Source organism: Phocoena phocoena, chromosome 5 (genome assembly GCF_963924675.1).
Source record: "Phocoena phocoena chromosome 5, mPhoPho1.1, whole genome shotgun sequence".
Taxonomy (NCBI): domain Eukaryota; kingdom Metazoa; phylum Chordata; class Mammalia; order Artiodactyla; family Phocoenidae; genus Phocoena; species Phocoena phocoena.
The window spans coordinates 12,588,720-12,607,104 of NC_089223.1; the positions used below are offsets into that span (position 1 = coordinate 12,588,720).

An 18,385-nucleotide genomic window follows, 5' to 3' on the forward strand; every position below is an offset into this window, starting at 1 on the left:
ATCAGATTATCATATGTGAATTACTTGAAAACAATTTCATTTCTTGAGCAATTTAAATATCGCCCTCACACTTGTTCACACAATTAATGTTTATTTGCAAAGGTTTTTTTTAATATGGCTATAACGTCCCCAACACAGAAATTTCACATCACAGGAGTTAATGGACGTTTATAAATGAAAACTTTGTTTAATAAAGTAAATGATAAAGTAGAGGGCTTACTTGTTTTCATTTGTGGACTACGCAGTGAAAACAAGATAATGACAAAAGAAATGCTTTGCAAATTATAAAGTGATATTTTAAAGAAGAAAGATATTTGTATGTATCCAAGTTTTTAAAAACACCTTAAACATTGATAGGGAGAAGATGAAGCATAATTTCTCCAGGTTCTGAGTGTGAGACCGGTTCTATCCCAAACATCATTCAGAGAGAAAAAGGAAAGAAACTGCAGAATTGGAAAGGCAACTGAATAGGAAAGTTGTTCCTAAGTGACAGCTATACTCTGAAATCATGACACTTGCTACGGTGCTTTGTTTCACAATCCATGCGTATTAGTCAGCCGGGGCTGCTGTAACCAAATACCACAGACTGGGTTGCTTAATCAACAGAAGCTTATTTCTCGTGGTTCTGAAAGCTGGAAGTCCCAGATCAAGGTGCCTACAAGGTAGGTTTCATTATGAGGCCTCCTAGACAACACTTACTCCAAAGGCTGTCACTATACTGCCCATCGTTCCAAAACCAAAGTTTGGTGACCGTTTTTCACAGTGCCTTTCACTGCCCTTTGGGAATACGTAATCACACTGCAGTGGAATCACATAGTAGTGTAATTGCACATAATCATCCAAGAAAAAGTTCAGGTTTTTTTTCCCGTTTATAGAAATATAGCATATTCAGGTTCATGATGGAAAGAAGTTAGAAAGTAGAACTCACTGTCTAAAATGTCTTAAATGAAGAGCCTCATTGTTTTTCTGTGGTTCTAGTCACTTTTTTTTTTGGTTCTAGTCACTTTGAGAAAACTTTGTTACGTGACTATCGTCATGCTCTCTACTAAAAAAATTAAAACACTTTTTCAGCAGAGCTGGAATAATGCTAAATATAACAAAATACACCTAAAAAGTCTGAATATTTTTTAATCCTTTAGACTTTCCATCTAAATATGGGCAAAATATAGTAAAATTATTTTTTTAAGTTGTACTATTATCAATGATCTAACTCATGGCTGAGAATTTTAATTAACTACACTGAATTTATCCACCAACTTTAATACAAATATACCTTGAGGTTTTTTAAAGTATATATCAATGTACAACCTCTAAGTTAGAAGATGTTATTTGCATCATAAAAGAATTCACCAGTTATAAAGTACTAAAACAGGTCTTAGAATAATGAATTCCTTTCATATTTGTCAAGTTGTTATTCAAATGATCAAAAGTTCAGTGTTGGGCTTCCCTGGTGGCGCAGTAGTTGGGAGTCCGCCTGCCGATGCAGGGGGACACGAGTTCATGCCCCAGTCCGGGAAGATCCCACATGCCGCAGAGCGGCTGGGCCCGTGAGCCATGGCCGCTGAGCCTACGCATCCAGAGCCTGTGCTCCGCGAGGGGAGAGGCCACAACTGTGAGAGGCCCGCGTACCGCAAAAAAAAAAAAAAAATGGAGAAAAAAAAAAAGTTCCGTGTTTATGAACATATTCATGAGAATCTTTGTTCATTGAAAAGGTTTCTTTTCCATAATCTTCTCTCTACTAGGCTGTACCAATCACAGTCCTTAGCCACTTAAACACAGTGCACACATCAAGACCCCACTATTTTAAGGTTTAGTTGTCAGGCTCAAAGATACGAAAATATTCATAAAACGTGTACGATACACTAAGCAAAGTAAGTTTGACTTTATGACCCTTTTTCATAAACAGGCATTTGAAAGGTCTGCATAAGATTTTTTATTGCCTGAAGAATGACTGGAAGCAGAGATGATCCCTGCCAGGTTCTCACTGCAGAATGAAAGAATTTCCCCCTTTACTCTATAACCTAAATATCACACTGAGCTTAAGGATGATGCTGACATTTTCAAAGATCACCGAAAGTGTTCTCTTTCCAGTTGCAATTATGCCCTCTATCTCAGTGGGAGCCATTGTCGGGTCTTTTCAGCTCTCTAGCATCTTTGTGGCTCGCTTTCATTATCCTGATTATCTATTCATTTGCTGCCCCAGCACTCATTTTATGAAAGATCATGTCTGCCATTTCCATAATGAGTGCTTGACTTTTACTGCCAGCATAAACACATAAAGTATACAATAATTAAAGTTTACTAGTCACCAAAGTCTTGAGATCCGTCATGTTGCTAATTTGATTTATCAAGCAATTGCTTCCCTGTGAACAAGGCTGATTTTGCCCCCTTCGGCAGTGTGAGACTTGGGGTGGGAGGACATGACTCTAACCTAGAGACAGCAATTTGAATGGGCACCATACATGTCAACTTTAAGGTTCGTCTTCAACCAAGTAACCTCTCTATAAAGTATGATGACTCTTAGCACCAACAAAAAATCTCATCAATATTTGAACGTAAAACTTATTTTGTGTTAAAGTTTAAATAATGCACAGTTTTCAAAATAGTTATATGTTATTCAATAAGTATCGTACCCTTTACGGGCTATTGTTTAAGGAAAATTTTCATCGGGCTAAAAATTATGGAAGTCTGCATAACATAAATTGAAACTTCACAACATGCTGACTTACACTGAGTAAGGACTTACTTATCTTGAACACACTGCCTCGTTCTGATCACACTGGCAAAGTCCCCAAAGTGCCTCATGATAATGAATGTATCTGACGTTTACTGTAATCGCAGACAGATGAATGAGCTCATGTGATATTCATGTGGCTCTCTAGGGACATCAGGACGTGTTACACGAAGTGTAATGTTTGTAAGTGGATACAATGGAATACATGTTATCCAAGGAACTTGAGTAGTCAATTCCTCAGCGAATAAAGTACCAGGAAATAAAGAGGCTGCTTCCAATTATACTGGTTTTCTTTAGGGATGCCAGACATCTTGACGGCATATTCAAAAAAAGTACAGGAGCCAGAAGACCTGGGTTTGAGAGCTGGCTGGATCTCTTACCAGCCTTGCGACCTTGGGAAATTTTCTTCACCTCTTAGGCTCAATCTTCTCAGTTTTAAAATGAGAACTTAATAACATCAGCCTTCTTAAAGTCTTAAACATAAAGAGTAGGGCGGGGGGTGGGGAGTGATCAGTCAATCATCCAATCAATCACTATAATTCCTTCCTCACAAGGTTATATTCAGAAGTAGATCAAATAATATGCAGTGTTTTTGATAAATGCCTTACAAACTTTGCAACATTATGCATGCATTTATTATTGTTATTCCTTTGGAAAATAGGTCTTCTGGATAAAGTTTACACTCTATTTCCCATACACAGAAAAATGAATGCCTTAGTTACTGCATAAGGACATGGAACACTGTTTTCTTAATAAGAAAACCAGATCTGACCAATTGACGATTTTATCAAATTATATTCTTCAAATTAGAAAGTGAGATATCAAACCGAAGCAAGACAGGAAGCTTCTTTTTTATCCAAGTCCCTGTATGTGGCAGTCTTCAACAGTAACTGAGCTTGTAATCAAATCAAGCCCTGTTGATTCGGCCCTGTAGTGGGGAGGTGGGCAGGTCATTTCACCTCACCAGGCAGGAGTTAAATATGAACTCACCGCCCAGATCCCTTCCAGTCATGCTGTCATTCTCATTAATCGTCTATAGTAATTCTTTACCTACCCTGAAAAACTTCTAATTCGTTTACAATACTTCTAGACATACATAATTAAAAACCACTTTTATATCTTTTGACTACAAGAGACAACACCTTTCCTGCCTCATTCAACTGTCTTACCCATTCTTAGTAAATCATAGTCACTTCCCTGGTATTTCTTTTAGCGGTATAGTATCTGTTCATATCCTTTTGATTTCAAAATACAGCTTCCATTGCCTGGAAGATGACCCAGCAAATACAGACCTCAGACAACAAATACTACCTGATCTTGAATAATTAAGGCAGTCACTCTTGGAAAATGGGTGGTCCCAATTTCAGAATAAATGTTCAGATGCGTGTTTTAGGATAATCAGAAAACCAAGGATATCCAAAATTCACTTGAATTATTATCCTCTCATTGTTGATATACAGTGTGTATGTCCAGTGCTTCCTCAAAATGGTCAAATACAAAATCAACATGATAACTCTGTACTCGTTTAAAGGCACACATATTAATAGGAGGCATTACTACATATTATTATATGTAAATACATAGCCAAAAGAACTGGAATAAGAGTCAAAACCTCTGGTTTTAAAACAGACTCTGATGCTTTCTAATGATGTGACTTTGGCCAAGTCACTTAAGCCCCTCTGAACGTCTTCGTCATCAGTGAAGTGGAAGCTTGTTGACCTCATGGAGTTATTTGCTATGGGATTTCTAATGTAGTCAGCAACTAGAGCCATCAGACCAAACTTGACTTGGGCCTGTTTCTGTGACTACAAAGGCAGGGTTGAGTAACTGCAACAGAGACCATGTGGCCCTCAAAGTCTAAAGCATTGACTGTCTGTCCCCTAACAGAAAACGTTTTCTGACCCCTGTTCTAAAAGGGGATACTTGTGAACTTATATGAAATGCCATATTCACCTATATTTTTTTTCACCTATGTGATTTTAAGCAATCACAGTGGATTGGATTTAAGTAAATGTCATTTGGCTCAAGTAACTGGAAGAAATAGTTAAAAGTTCAAATTAAACGAAAGAAATAGCCTCTAATTGCCCCCTTTGGGCTATTTGGTATTACCGAGGTATTAGATGTTATCAATGAATATTTGTTGTGTCTAATACTCCTAACTGATCATTTAGAGGTTTTACTCAAGGAAAAAAAACAACAACAAATGCCTGGTTCACAAGAAGTTGATAGAATTTTTTTTTACAACTCTGATGTTTAAGTAGTGGTAACAGGCATGCCAATCAGAGGGCCACCACTTAATCAAACGCTAAATCTGAATCTTTGAGAAGTGTTCTTGCTTCAGTCTAAGTTTACCTAAATTTTCCAAGACCAAAATGAAAGAAGTGATGAGTGAATGAAAAACCTTCTGAGCTGACATATTTCTGAAAATCCTCTGCGTGCTATTATTAATCCTTCCTCAGTAACCATGGAGAGGAAAATCTTGTGAGCACCCAGCAAATGAATTTAATAATGTGGGTATTCCAGGTCAAAATAGATCCACTCGCTGTGTCAAAAAACACTTTCTTTTTCAGTTATTCCCAAATTTCTTTCTAATTTGGTTACATAAAACTCATAAGTATGTACCACATAAATGTTTGACATAAACATAACATTTTGAGATGTTAAAATAATGTGTTTTCATCCTCACCAATCCCTACCTTTGAGTTGCCTCAGTACTTCCAAACCGAAGAAATGCCTGAGGTCTCAGATCATAGAGTTTTTATCATTATGTAGCTAAAATTCCCTTTTACTCTGACAGGCCAAGAAGTTTGAAGACCTGGTGTGTAAGAAGGATATCCAGGAAAGAAAAGGAAAGCTGCCCCTCTTGTGGCCAGAGGTTTCCAGTGGAGGGCAAGGGATGGGAGATGGGCAAGAGAAGAGACAGACGTTAGGGAGATTAAAAGCCACAAGGGGGGCTTCCCTGGTGGCGCAGTGGTTGAGAGTCCACCTGCCGATGCAGGGGACATGGGTTTGTGCCCCGGTCCGGGAGGATCCCACATGCCACGGAGCGGCTGGGCCCGTGAGCCATGGCCGCTGAGCCAGCGCATCCGGAGCCTGTGCTCCACAACAGGAGAGGCCACAGCAGTGAAAGGCCCACATACCAAAAGGGAAAAAAAAAGCCACAAGGGTAGAAGGCCTGATGCTTCCCTTCCCATTAGCGTTTCTGAAGAGAGCTCCCTGGGCCCACCAGCATTTGCACCAACAAACAAGACCTCAGATAGTTGAGAAGCTAGGGCCGCACATCGGGAAAAAGCAAAGAAAGGTTCAATCTTCATTCCCAGGCCTCCCTTCCGTCCACGTGGTAGGAATCCTGAGGTAGAGCACATGGACCACCCTTGGGACCCTCAGTGAGTGACAACGTGACACTGCAGTAGTGTCTAAAGGGCTACAGAATAGTCAGGGGCTGGATGAAGAAAATGGGAGAAGCTGAGAAAGGTGTACAACACCTCAGAGGTCAGGTCAGCCAAGAGGAGGCCACAAGCCCTATAGAAGCTAAGAAAGACATTAGCCAAGTTTAGCAGACTTACTGCCTCTGCCGACTTTAGTAGCAGTGTCTAAGGGCAGGGCCCAGGCCCAAGCAACCTCAAAGGAGACCTGCCAGAGCAGATCCAAGGACCAGCAAGAGGCCAGAGCTCCCCGCACCAAACACCCACGTAGGAGACCTAATGTGGTCCTCCGTGAATCCTGACGGAGCCATCATGGAAAAGAGCAAGGGAAACAGGGAGGAATCAGAAAGGTGGAGTAATTGGTTCAAGTAAATTGGGCTAAAGCTAGAGACATGTTAAATTATTAGAGCAGATTAAATTTTAAATCGTAGAGCTAATTTTAGTTTGGTTCCCACTGCTCAGCCGGCCCATTCCTCCTGAGGAAAATCAGTTATGTTCCAGAGAAAAGCTACATTTTCTTTGTACACCCAAATTGTGTTATGAATAAATTTGCAATCACAGTACAATTATATCATGTGGTTGGGGGGAACATATTGATGACAGTTTTACTCGGAGTAAAAAAAAACTAACAAATCTCTGAAACGAAAAGAGGTCTTCTCCAAAGAGTTACATATTCGAGGCTGTGTAGAGTAACAGGGAAAAGTATCAGGGGACAGACCGGAGTTCCAGCCCCAGCTCAACTATTTACTCTGTATCAGTCACTAAGAGAGTCATTTAATCTCTACAGCAGTGCTTCCTGACAGTTGTGTCTTAGATGATGTACTAGAACATTGCTAAAATATTGATCCCTTCGGCCCTCAGAACAGCCAAGGCAGGGCCTGCAGTGGCTGGAGCCCTGGCATTTCACCTCTGGCTGCAGAGAGCCTCTGATTACCCTAGCATGGTGCGTAACTTATTTTTTGTGTAGAATGTGATGATTTGGAGGAATTATTGTTCTCTCTGATTCAGTTTCCTCATCTGTAGATTGAGTGGAGGGAAGTAGAGAGAATAAATGATGTCTTCAGTCTTTTTATTCTAGTAGTTTGTGCTTCTGTGAACATGAGGGGGAATTCCAATTGCAAAAGAATCACAGGAATCCCTACATTACATGGTCTAAAATAAGGAATCCCTGCCCTTATTTTTTTTTTTAGGGGTAGTTTCTGATTACCCCTAAATTCTTTCCCAGCAGAAGCAACTAAAAAGTCAGCTGGCCTCTAACCAATATCTTTTTTTAAAGCTCAGCAGGAATTTAACTGTAAGAAAATTAACAAAATTAAAAAGGACCCTATAGACTGCTAATTCAAGGGCAAAATCAAAGTTACCTATGTGGGATTAGAAATTTGTATCCATCTTTCAGCAACCTGATTTTTCATAAAAAATTAATTTGAAAATCAGATTCTAGAGTAGTGATTAAGGATAAGTGATCAATAATTAATGTAAAAAAATGTAGCTCTAACACATAAATGAGGCTTTATCTTCAAAGTAAGTAAAAAGCTTTTCAAGATAAACGCCTCAAACCTGTTGAATATTTTTATTTGAATATGAAGGGAGGATCCTTTGCCTCCATGCTCCTTTCCCCTGAAATTTGCTTATTTCTATCAATAAAGAATTTAATGCAGGCAGGATTGATCTATTAGCCATTCTCAAATTGAAGCTAGGTTTTTATGGACTTCTAAGATTTTGCTCTTCAATGAGATTACAAATGTTTTAATACTTCTGGACAAAAGAAGGAAATGCAGTGTTTTGTCAGTGAATCATGAATCATTCACTGACTCATGAATCATTCACTGACTCATCTGGGAATAGAATTCTCCATTAAGAAGTATGTACCAGGGGCTTCCCTGGTGGCGCAGTGGTTGAGAGTCTGCCTGCCAATGCAGCACACACGGGTTCGTGCCCCGGTCCGGGAAGATCCTACATGTCGCGGAGCGGCTGGGCCCATGAGCCATGGCCTCTGAGCCTGGGCGTCTGGAGCCTGTGCTCTGCAACGGGAGAGGCCACAGCAGTGAGAGGCCCGCGTACCGCAAAAAAAAAAAAAAAAGTATGTACCAGAACAGGTCCAGAGACAGAATGGTTGTCACACATGCTGACAATAATAATTCTAGCTTTTGAGTTTTGGTAGCCTACTAAGTGCCAAGCAATGAACAAGATGCTTTTGTTTATGGCCTCATTAATTCTCTCCATAATAACTCTCCACAGTAAGCGTATAATCACTCTGGGGTAAAATGGTAGGAATTTTTCTGACTACACTCCAAAAAGAGGTTTTACACTTCCAGTTGTTCATCACAGTCTAACATCCAACTTTGTTTCTAATAGTTAAAGTGTTTACAGCACCGAGAAGTTTATACTTTAACGTTTCAAGCCCACAGGTTAACCGTAACACTTTGCTCTCTATGAGCAAAGACTGCCATCTTGTGGAAGTTTCACATATAACAAAAACAATCATTACATGGAACTAGAATTTTTCTTTGTACACGTTAAGAATTTTGCAGCTAGCTTTTTGCATTGTTACACACACACACCAGTGTTGCTTATAATTAAAAGGCAAATCTTTCCTTTGAGTGCAATTAAGTCTCTTTTAAACATGCCAGAGCTTTTGAACCTTTGAATAAAGAATCTCATTAATTATAAGGACTCATCCCATTATTCTTTAAGGCAGTGAATTAGATTTTGCTAAACTTTCTTTATCTAAACCTTAAATAGATTTTTTATATAATAAAAAGGAGGGTTTAGTAAGACCTTTCTGATGGAATTTCCAGGGAGCTTTAGATTGTGTGGCAAAAGTTTATAGCAGAGCTCTGGGCTTAGAGAACACTTTCATTTCCTTCCAACCCTTGTATTCCATGCCAGCCTGTGTTCCCAGAATTTGTTGTGGGCTAGTAGAGTTTGACTGAGGAATTCTATGGCCCAATTTCTTTGTATTGATATATCCCCAAAGATGAGGTCTCCTGCAGTGCCTCAGTCACCTGTGCTTCATGAGATCGACCATATAAAGACATCTTTGTGACATGATGATACTTGAAAGCACATAGAGAAATCTTTTCTTTTTCCCCTCAAAAACTCCTACCACCAGCTGAACCTAAAAATTTACAATTAAACACATTCTTTGGTCCTTTACCATTTACGGCCTTTGGCCATTTAAGGCCCTTTACTCCTATGAGAATCAAAATGGGTGACACAGAGTATGTGTACTTCAGTGATTATTTTTAAAACCAAATTATTTTCCAGGTGTAGAAATAATAAGGACACATTGTAAGTGGTACCAGATACAACCGAGAAGAGAGAGTAAGCAATAATTGTTTCCTGAATGAACATGTGAACTAACGAAAGAATAAATTAGCATGAATTGAGGGTATTGAAATGATTTCAGTGTTGCCCAGGCCATTCTGGCTGGACGTACAGTTGTGGTTTAACATAAATTTTGTACCCAAGGAAATACCTTACATGAAATCACTCTTCAGATGTTTATTGAATGAATAGATGAATAGGAGGGAATGCAATAAATAAGAAAATAGCATAATGATAAGAAAAAAGTAGAATGTGAGGGTAGAGTTCATTTACCAAAAACTGTATTGAGCGTATTCAATCAATAGATACGTGGCTGCTCTGTTAGGAAGCATGGAAGATAACGAGAACATATTCTAGAAGGGGAAACAGACATTAATCAAGTAACCACAGATAGTAATAAATGATGAGTGCAATGAAGAAAAACTCTTCGACTTCCACAGACAGTGACCAATATAGTGTGGCAAGCATAGGAGGACAGGGAAATTTGGGAGCTCATTTTGTGCCCAGATATATTCTCATTTAGAAGATGCTTCTGTAGTCTCCTTTTATTTTTACATGTACCTATAAATTCAGATTTAAGAAGAATTCTTTCTTTTAGGGATGACTATATTTTTTCTTTCAAGATATTCAGTGGTGCCCTGACTAGCTAGATCTTTAGGTAGGCAAATACCTACAGGGTTGGTTTCCTAATGTTATCTGAATGGTATTCATGGATAAGCCAAGCAAGCGACTTTGATGCTGTGATTACGTATGTGTGTGATGGTGCCACACATGCCCACCAGGAGTTGCTCCTTTTGGCTCAAGGCACTATTTCTCAAGTGTATTCCTCAAAATTTTAGCTCCACGGGTTATTAATGTATGTTATTTGGGGAGAAAAACGAGGAAAGGGGAATGAAAGACTAATTTGGGAAGACTAATTTGGGAAATGCTGAATCAAACAATCATACAAATTTTCTTTTCCACAGGTCTTCTCAAAGCCTTTAATAGGCTGCCTTTTTTTTTGTAAATTTCCAAGAGGGTGTTTCTCAAAGTTGATGACCACAGGACCCTTTTTTTGCAGAAGCCCTCTGTACAAGTGTCCCTTGGAACACACTTCTGGAAATGCAAATGACTTTATCTGGATAGGGCTGGGATAAGAGTGAAATGTAATCTGTTAATATTCATAATCATTTTAGTGAAGTCAGTTAATCAAATTTACTGCCCTTTTTGAACAACACACTGAAGGAACAGAACTTTAGACCAATCAATTTCATGAGAAAGACATCCAAGTTGTGATGGAGGCTCCAGTGCACTGTTGGTCCTGGAATGTCAGCAGGGGGTGCTAGGGGTGAGGCTGCAAGAATACCCGGAGGTAGATGACAGGGATGTGTCAGAAAGAGAAAGACAGATATCATGCTCTCTCTCATATGCGGAATCAAAAAAAAAAAAAAAGATACAAAGGAACTTATTTACAAAACAGAAACAACTCACAGACTTAGAGAACAAACTTATGGTTACCAGGGGAAAGGGGCAGGGGGGATAGATTGGGAGTTTGGGACTGACATGTACACACTGCTATATTTAAAACAGTTAACGAACAAGGACCTACTGTACAGCATAGGGAACTCTGCTCAATACTCTGTAATAACCTAAATAGGAAAGAAATTTGAAAAAGAATAGATCCATGCATATGTACAACTGAACCACTTTGCTGTGCACCTGAAACTAACACAACGTTATAAATCAACTATGCTCCAATATCAAATAAAAGTTAAAAACAAAGACTAGCTCCCCATCATAGCCCCTAGGGCTAGTATTACTCTCGTTTAACTCTGGTTGAATGTTGATTATCATTGAACTCATAGACACGTGGATGACATGAAACCGGTAAAAGTAAATACATCACTGAAAGTGAGTTATTTACTCCTTACAGGTAGGCTTAGTTCTCCTCTGTAAAGTTTTAAGCAGTCTCTCCCTAAATAATCCAAGCGCCAGGGCAAGAGTGCAAATATGGGTCCACATACCCTAAGTGTAACTGTGTAAAACTTGTAAATCAAGCTAAACATTGTTAGGTAAAATATGTTCTCTCCTCTTCTCTTGACAAGTATACCTTCATGACCCCAAGGGAGCCAAGGTGTGAGTCTCTAACTGGTGAGCAGCCGGGAGTACTGCATTGACCCAGTGGCACTGGGAGTCAGCCTTCCACCTCCGGCTCTGTCCACACAGTAAGGGTCTCGCACACAGAGGTGTGTGCGCCTGAGCTTGCATGTCGAGATGTCCACACCCCCCAAACCCCACCCTAGAGACCTGTGTGCACCCACGGCTGTGAGATCTGCTCTCGGAAATCACACACAGGAATAGGCTTTTATGAGTCCTGGATGGGCAGGCACTCTGAGCTGTCTGGCCAGGAAGTCCTAGGGAACCGTGGGGATGGTGTGCACTCTGGACAGGCTCATGACCTTGGCCCTGACCATTCTGGCTATGTGAGAAGGGGCACAGCTGGAGGAGGGCCAAAACCAGGCAGGTCTTAGGTAGAGCCCAAAGAGTGTTTGGAACTGAGAATAAAACCTCTATGAAAATCATACGTTTTAAAAGCTGCAGTCTTTGCAGTTATCCCCAGACTCTGGGAGTGAACAAAAGAAGGTATTTCTTATTTGAATGTGACCACTTCTGAAAGCCTCTGGTCAACTTTTCTTCTTGTTCTCCAAGGTAAGATTATTTCCCCTTTGGCATTAAAAGGAAACTAGATCAGTTGTGTGAAAAGCCCAAAACGATGTATTCTATCAACTTCAAACTTGTCCCAAGGCTTTCTTCCACACTGTGTTAAATAATAGAAGTCTTTTTAATTGAATTTCTTTGTGTGTAGCATATGCTGGGCGACATTATGCCAGCATCTCGCTCTGAGCAGCAAAACGTTCTTCATAAAAGCATTAAGATCCAGAGCGTCGTTCTGCATGTAGGGAAGGAACACAGAACTGCAGCAGCTTGAAGCCACGTAAAAACAGTGCCTCTGAAATGCAATTGTAAAATCACGTTGCAAGAAACCGGGGTTGAGGCTAATATTTAGGATTATAGAATGAAACAGAAAAAATAAAAATAGAAGAGGTGGGGGAAGACAAAAGGGAAGCAGGGAGGGAGGGATGTAAGAAAGGAGAGAGGACGGCGTCGTGGCACAAGTCTGTCTAAAGAATCACTGCAACAATGTTTTGTGTGTCCTCGCATTCCACCTGCAGGCTAATCTCTATATTCATTTCCTCTTGACATCCACCGTCCTTTAGAGACAGGGTTATTAATGGATATGTTGTGGACTGAGGCAAATACCTATGTCTGTAATAACACATGATTGTGTGCTTTACCCCAAGGATCCTGGAGCTTCAGCAAAGTGGTGACATGGACATCCTGAAGCACAAATGGTGGCCCAAGAACGGCCAGTGTGACCTGTACTCCTCAGTGGACACGAAGCAGAAAGGAGGTGCCCTGGACATAAAGAGCTTTGCAGGGGTTTTTTGCATCCTGGCTGCGGGGATCGTCCTCTCCTGCTTTATAGCCATGCTGGAGACGTGGTGGAACAAGAGGAAAGGCTCCAGGGTCCCATCAAAAGAGGTACTTGACTGAAAGCTTCAGCGCCATGCTGAGCCCACAAGTAGGCTGTGCTTCCAGAGAGGTTAACCACAGGGAAGGGGATGATGGGTTGGGGGTGGTCTTTGTTTCTTCTTTCCTTGAAGAGTGAAAATAAATCTGTGAAATGTAAAAATTGGTAAGACCAGTACCAATTTTCATTTTAAGACATCCCAGATCCATGAAGAGGAGACAATCGTGTTTGAAAGACTGACAATTTCATGAGCCATAATGGGCCTTGAAATTCTCCCAAATCTCAGGGTAGACCTTAAGTCCATGATTTTTTTAAGGGCTGTGATTCCCTTGACCAGTTCACAAGGATGCTTATCACGTTAGTTCAAATAGTTGTTTAACTTACAGGTAGATTACTTGTGTCTCTGAGATTCGGCCTAAGAAATGCAGTGTTACAGTAAAATAATGAGTTTTCTCTTCACCCCCAGGGACTGCTTCCCTCTGTCTGTATGTAGACCTATAGAAGTGATCATATGTTATTATAGTTCTTTAATGGCTCTAGGCTTAAGAAATCCACACGGTGGAATCTTCTAGAATTCCATGGTCCTCCTTTTCTCATGAGTCAGCTTAACTCCAGGGCCATATTAAAATTTTTCCAGAGCTTTGAAAGAATAATTTCAGAGTTACATATATCTTTTAAAGTGCCCTGTGCCTTATTTTCATCCAGAAAAAAAAAATGTGTGTTTATCAGAGACTCTCTGAAGTTAAAAATAAACTACTTGATTTATTTATCTTATTTCCATTGGACCAAAAAGTGAAAAATCTTTTATATAATGAAATCATATTCATTAAAGCTTCACAGATGGAAATGAAAACAACCTGAATTTGCTGAACGGTTTGACTTTCTAGATAGTTTCAAAGGACAGCTTTGAACTTTCTGTAACTAGACCTTGGCTAACCGATGCCTCAGCAGATCCTGAGAGGATCTGCTTTACAGCACAAATAAAAATGACTTCTCATTTGCATATGAATTATTGCATGCTAATGTATTCTTTCAAACAGATTGTTTTCTAAAGTTGTCTGAGGATTCTTTGCTACCACCTTACATGCAAAATTGATCAGCATCATTTATAAGGAAAAGCTTGGCTTAGCGAAGATAAATCTTAGCTTCCTACCTGTCCGAGTGATCATACAGTCTAAATTAGTGGAGTATAAACTAAAAATTAATCAGGTTTTATTGTAGTTTTTTTTTAATGTAATAAACTTCTGGTATCTCTACTGACATTGATTCAATGCAAAAGACCACATTAATGCAACATTATAGCCGAAGCTTCATATTCTCAAAACTCTGGAAATTAAGGACTCCCCAAGCTCCTTACATTTTGAATTACTATATATGATATTAAATTTTTGCATTATTATATCTGTTGATGGATGACTATATTATAGTTGCTGTGGGAACCGTAAGATTTTATCTTTCAACCCTCTAACGTCTCAGTGATAATATTGCATTAATGGATATCTTTATTGGATTTTGAAATGAGAAAGGAGAAGGAAGAAAAGTGATGCACATCAAAATATTTTTCACTAAGGAGCACTATAATTGCACAATGAAAAAAATACATCCTCCATTCTAATTCATAGCAGCTAATCCAGATCGTATGAACAAATATTTTCTCCTCTTATGATTAATAGATATTTTTAAATCCTCATAAATTTAATTTATTGAACTTGGTGATAAATAAGACTGATGAAAAGGACGATTTTCTTGCCTGCCACTTTTATTTTTCAAATATTGGGCTTTAATGCTCACTTCTAGTGAAAATCCTAAGGGATTTACGAATTAGTTTCAACTCCAGAAATCTAAGGTGTTATACTCTTTTTCTTCATTAAGCACCTTCTTACTAAGACTCTATTAGTGTAGCTCAAAGCGTCTTTGATTTAGAGGACATTTAGCATTAACGTGGCGCTAAACTGAAGCTGTCACTCACACCTCATGCCTTGAAGGGGTCTCTAAAGGCTCCAGTGCTGACCTTACAATATTGCCTCATTCAGGTACTAGATAGCTTGAGTGTATGAAGTCCCTCAATCAGAAACTGATTCTCTTGTGTTGAATGTTGCTCTCTGTAAACAATCTCACATATTTCTAGCCTAAAGAGAAATAACACTTTAACAGTCACTAACACTTTAGTGTGAACTAGCATATCAGATAATCTTGTATCACTTAATCTCCAAGAATGGAAAGTTAAGGTTAGGAGCAAGTAGTCAAGGGAACAAAAACACAACTTGGAATGAGACACCCTGAAAAAGGAGGAAGCATGCATAAAGAAGAGGTGGGGAGGGGATGCGTGGCCAAAACCATACTTAGTATGTGTATAATTTTGCCTGGGTCTGTCTCTGCTCTTGTAGAAGGCAATCACCCATCTACTGCTCCCATATTTTGTAGTTGCATGTGGCATATGCTCCTTTTAGAACTTTTATTGCAAGAAAAGTATAGATAACCTTATCTCAGAATCCTATTGGTACCCCCAGAACCTAGCACAGTGCCTGGCTCATATTAGGTGCTCAATAAATATTTGTTAAATGAATAAACCCCAAAGTTCAGTTCATTTACCTATCATGTTTGCTGAACTACTTTTTTTTTTTTTTTTTTTTTTTTAACCATGAAGCTAGTACTGATGAGAACCTTATCTTCTTTTTCTTCATCTCCAGGATGACAAGGAAATTGACCTGGAGCACCTCCATAGACGTGTAAATAGCTTGTGCACAGATGACGACAGCCCCCATAAACAGTTTTCCACCTCGTCAATTGACTTGACCCCTCTGGACATTGACACTTTGCCAACACGACAAGCACTGGAGCAAATCAGTGATTTCAGGAACACTCATATTACCACAACCACCTTTATCCCAGAGCAGATCCAGACTCTTAGCCGTACACTGTCAGCTAAAGCTGCCTCTGGTTTCGCTTTTGGCAACATGCCTGAGCACCGAACTGGCCCTTTTAGGCACAGAGCACCTAATGGGGGCTTTTTCAGGAGTCCTATAAAAACAATGTCATCTATTCCTTATCAACCAACTCCTACCCTGGGGCTCAATCTGGGTAATGATCCAGACCGAGGCACCTCCATATGAGCGCCCAACAAAATCTCTTCACTGTTTCTTTTGTAGGACTCCCTTTGCAAGGAGCGACTGTAATATTGTGGGACTAACATGGATGTAACATTTGTTTTTTAATCAGGAGTATTAGTAACAATTCTAGTTCTTTCTCTCTACCTTCTCCCTCCTCTCTCTCTCCTCCTCTGTTTCTTTCTCTCTTTTCTTCCTGGACATTTCTCTCCACTTTTTTTCACTACTCAATTGATTCCCTCAGAAGGTAGTATACTAGGATCCTATTAGTCCGCTTTTCATATACTGTACTTCAAGTATAGGAAACGTGCACTGAGTATACTAACAGTATATGCAGGATTAATTTTACATAAAGGCCTCTTCTGTAACATTTCTCTATTTTTAAAAGTATAATTGCAATAACGCCAGTCTTTTTACATCCTCCTGCTGCATCCATACCTTGCTCCACTGCTGTTGAGTGTCCTTTAACTGTGGGCCAAAGGCAACCCCTGCAGTGTTTATAGAATAATCTAAAGACCATTCAGGCCACATAATATGAGAATGCAATTTTGTAGGATTACAAACAAGCCATTAATATGCCAGTCAAGACTCCAGTTAAAACTACTCTTGCACTGCAACAGTGCATATGACCTTTATGCGATTGTACAGTATGAAAAGTGTTTTCTTATGTACAGTAAACTTTATCATACGGCAGCAGCCTCTACGGTATTAAATAAACTAGTATCTCATATATACATATATATGCACCTATATAATGTGTATATATATTCAAAGGAGGCCATTGCTATTGCAATTCATTTAATAAAGCTTTAGTTTAAAACAAAAGTGTTGTATACAGGAACTATGTATAGTGCAGGGGGTCTTTTCAGTTAGAAAAGGCAGGTCGCTTTAATGTTATTCTGACTCGCATTGTTTGCCAACAGAGAATATTTTATACTTTTGTTATTAAAACATCCAGGGCGATTTAATATTTGTTCCTAGATGTTAACTCATTCGAATAGATTTTTGCATTTGTTATTCAGCAGTGTATAAAGCTAACCTTGATAATTTTACTTTTAATTAATTATCTAAATGGAAAATGCTGTTAGCTGAACCATGTCCACCACAGCACGGGGAGCTCTATACGAGTTTAAACGTAGATCATGGAAGGTTAATAAATTCTCTTCCAAAGCAGTAAGCCAATCAATACAGCTGTAGTTGGGGCGAGACGGGAGCCCTTAAGAAATATTGATGTGGCCTTAATTACTGTCATACATTACCCTAAAGAAGAAAATACAGCAACCATACTGGGCTCTCAACTTCAGCCCCTTTTTTTATTCAGTTCTATTTGGAGGAGTTATGTGTTTTTTACATTAGTGCCAAGTGTATAGAAGGATAACAACAAAAACAGTGCCTCTTTGTGCACAACCCTTTTTAAGGTAGCCTTCTTACCTGTTGGAAATGTAGAATGAACTTTGTTTGTAATCCTTAAATTAAAATGTGGTAAGTAGGAAGCAAGAACTTATCCTGTGTTTTTATGCAGCCATACACTTATTTTAATCTAATTCATTCCGTGGCTAGGATTGGTATAGGAATCAACCTATGTGATTTGCTTTAGGAGAAATTAAAAAGTATATTCTTAAGGTATATTATACTTTGATGCTAATTCTGTTCTGGGAAGCATCTTGTCCTGTCACTGTTTTTGTACTAAATCTTCAAATATTGTCTACTGTGTAAGGCAGAAAAATTTCTTATCATGCAAAAACCATTTTGTTTCCAGGGTAACAAGTATCTAAGTGCATGCACAACTTGTTCTCCCTTGTAACATTCATGATCTCATTCACGACTCTGATTTTAAGACAAAAAGTCTTTTCAACAAGCTATATAGGGACATACCAGATGTTGCAGTGATTTTAGCTATCAACAAACTGTTAACCATGTACAATATTTAAAATAGGCCTATTTTGATGTATTGCCTATTATACAAATACACAAACCACTTTTTGGAGGCCTCAGTTATGAGTGGCAGAGCTTTCTGTGTATAATTTGTCTAAATAATTTGTCTAATAAAAATGTTTTCTAAACTTGTTCTCATACCATTGAAGTCTTAACTATACAATTTGAAAATGCTTACTCTCTCACAGATAGAACTGACTTTTTCTAAAAATTTATCTTGAATTAATTAAAGCATAAAACACATTAAGTTTTATTAGCAGAACGATGCCATGATGAGCGGCTCTCT

The 18,385-nt window shown here is 39.0% G+C and overlaps 1 protein-coding gene across 2 annotated transcripts in view; it reads left to right on the forward strand.

Annotated features, from left to right (window-relative positions):
- GRID2 (glutamate ionotropic receptor delta type subunit 2) overlaps positions 1–16,170 on the forward strand; it is a 1,355,780-nt gene extending 1,339,610 nt beyond the window's left edge. For both annotated transcript variants that reach the window (XM_065877462.1, XM_065877463.1), the window contains 2 exons: positions 12,828–13,068; positions 15,748–16,170. In XM_065877462.1, the coding sequence (XP_065733534.1) occupies positions 12,828–13,068; positions 15,748–16,170 (664 nt within the window). The remainder of the gene's footprint in view (positions 1–12,827; positions 13,069–15,747) is intronic.
- The last annotated feature ends 2,215 nt before the right edge of the window (positions 16,171–18,385 follow it).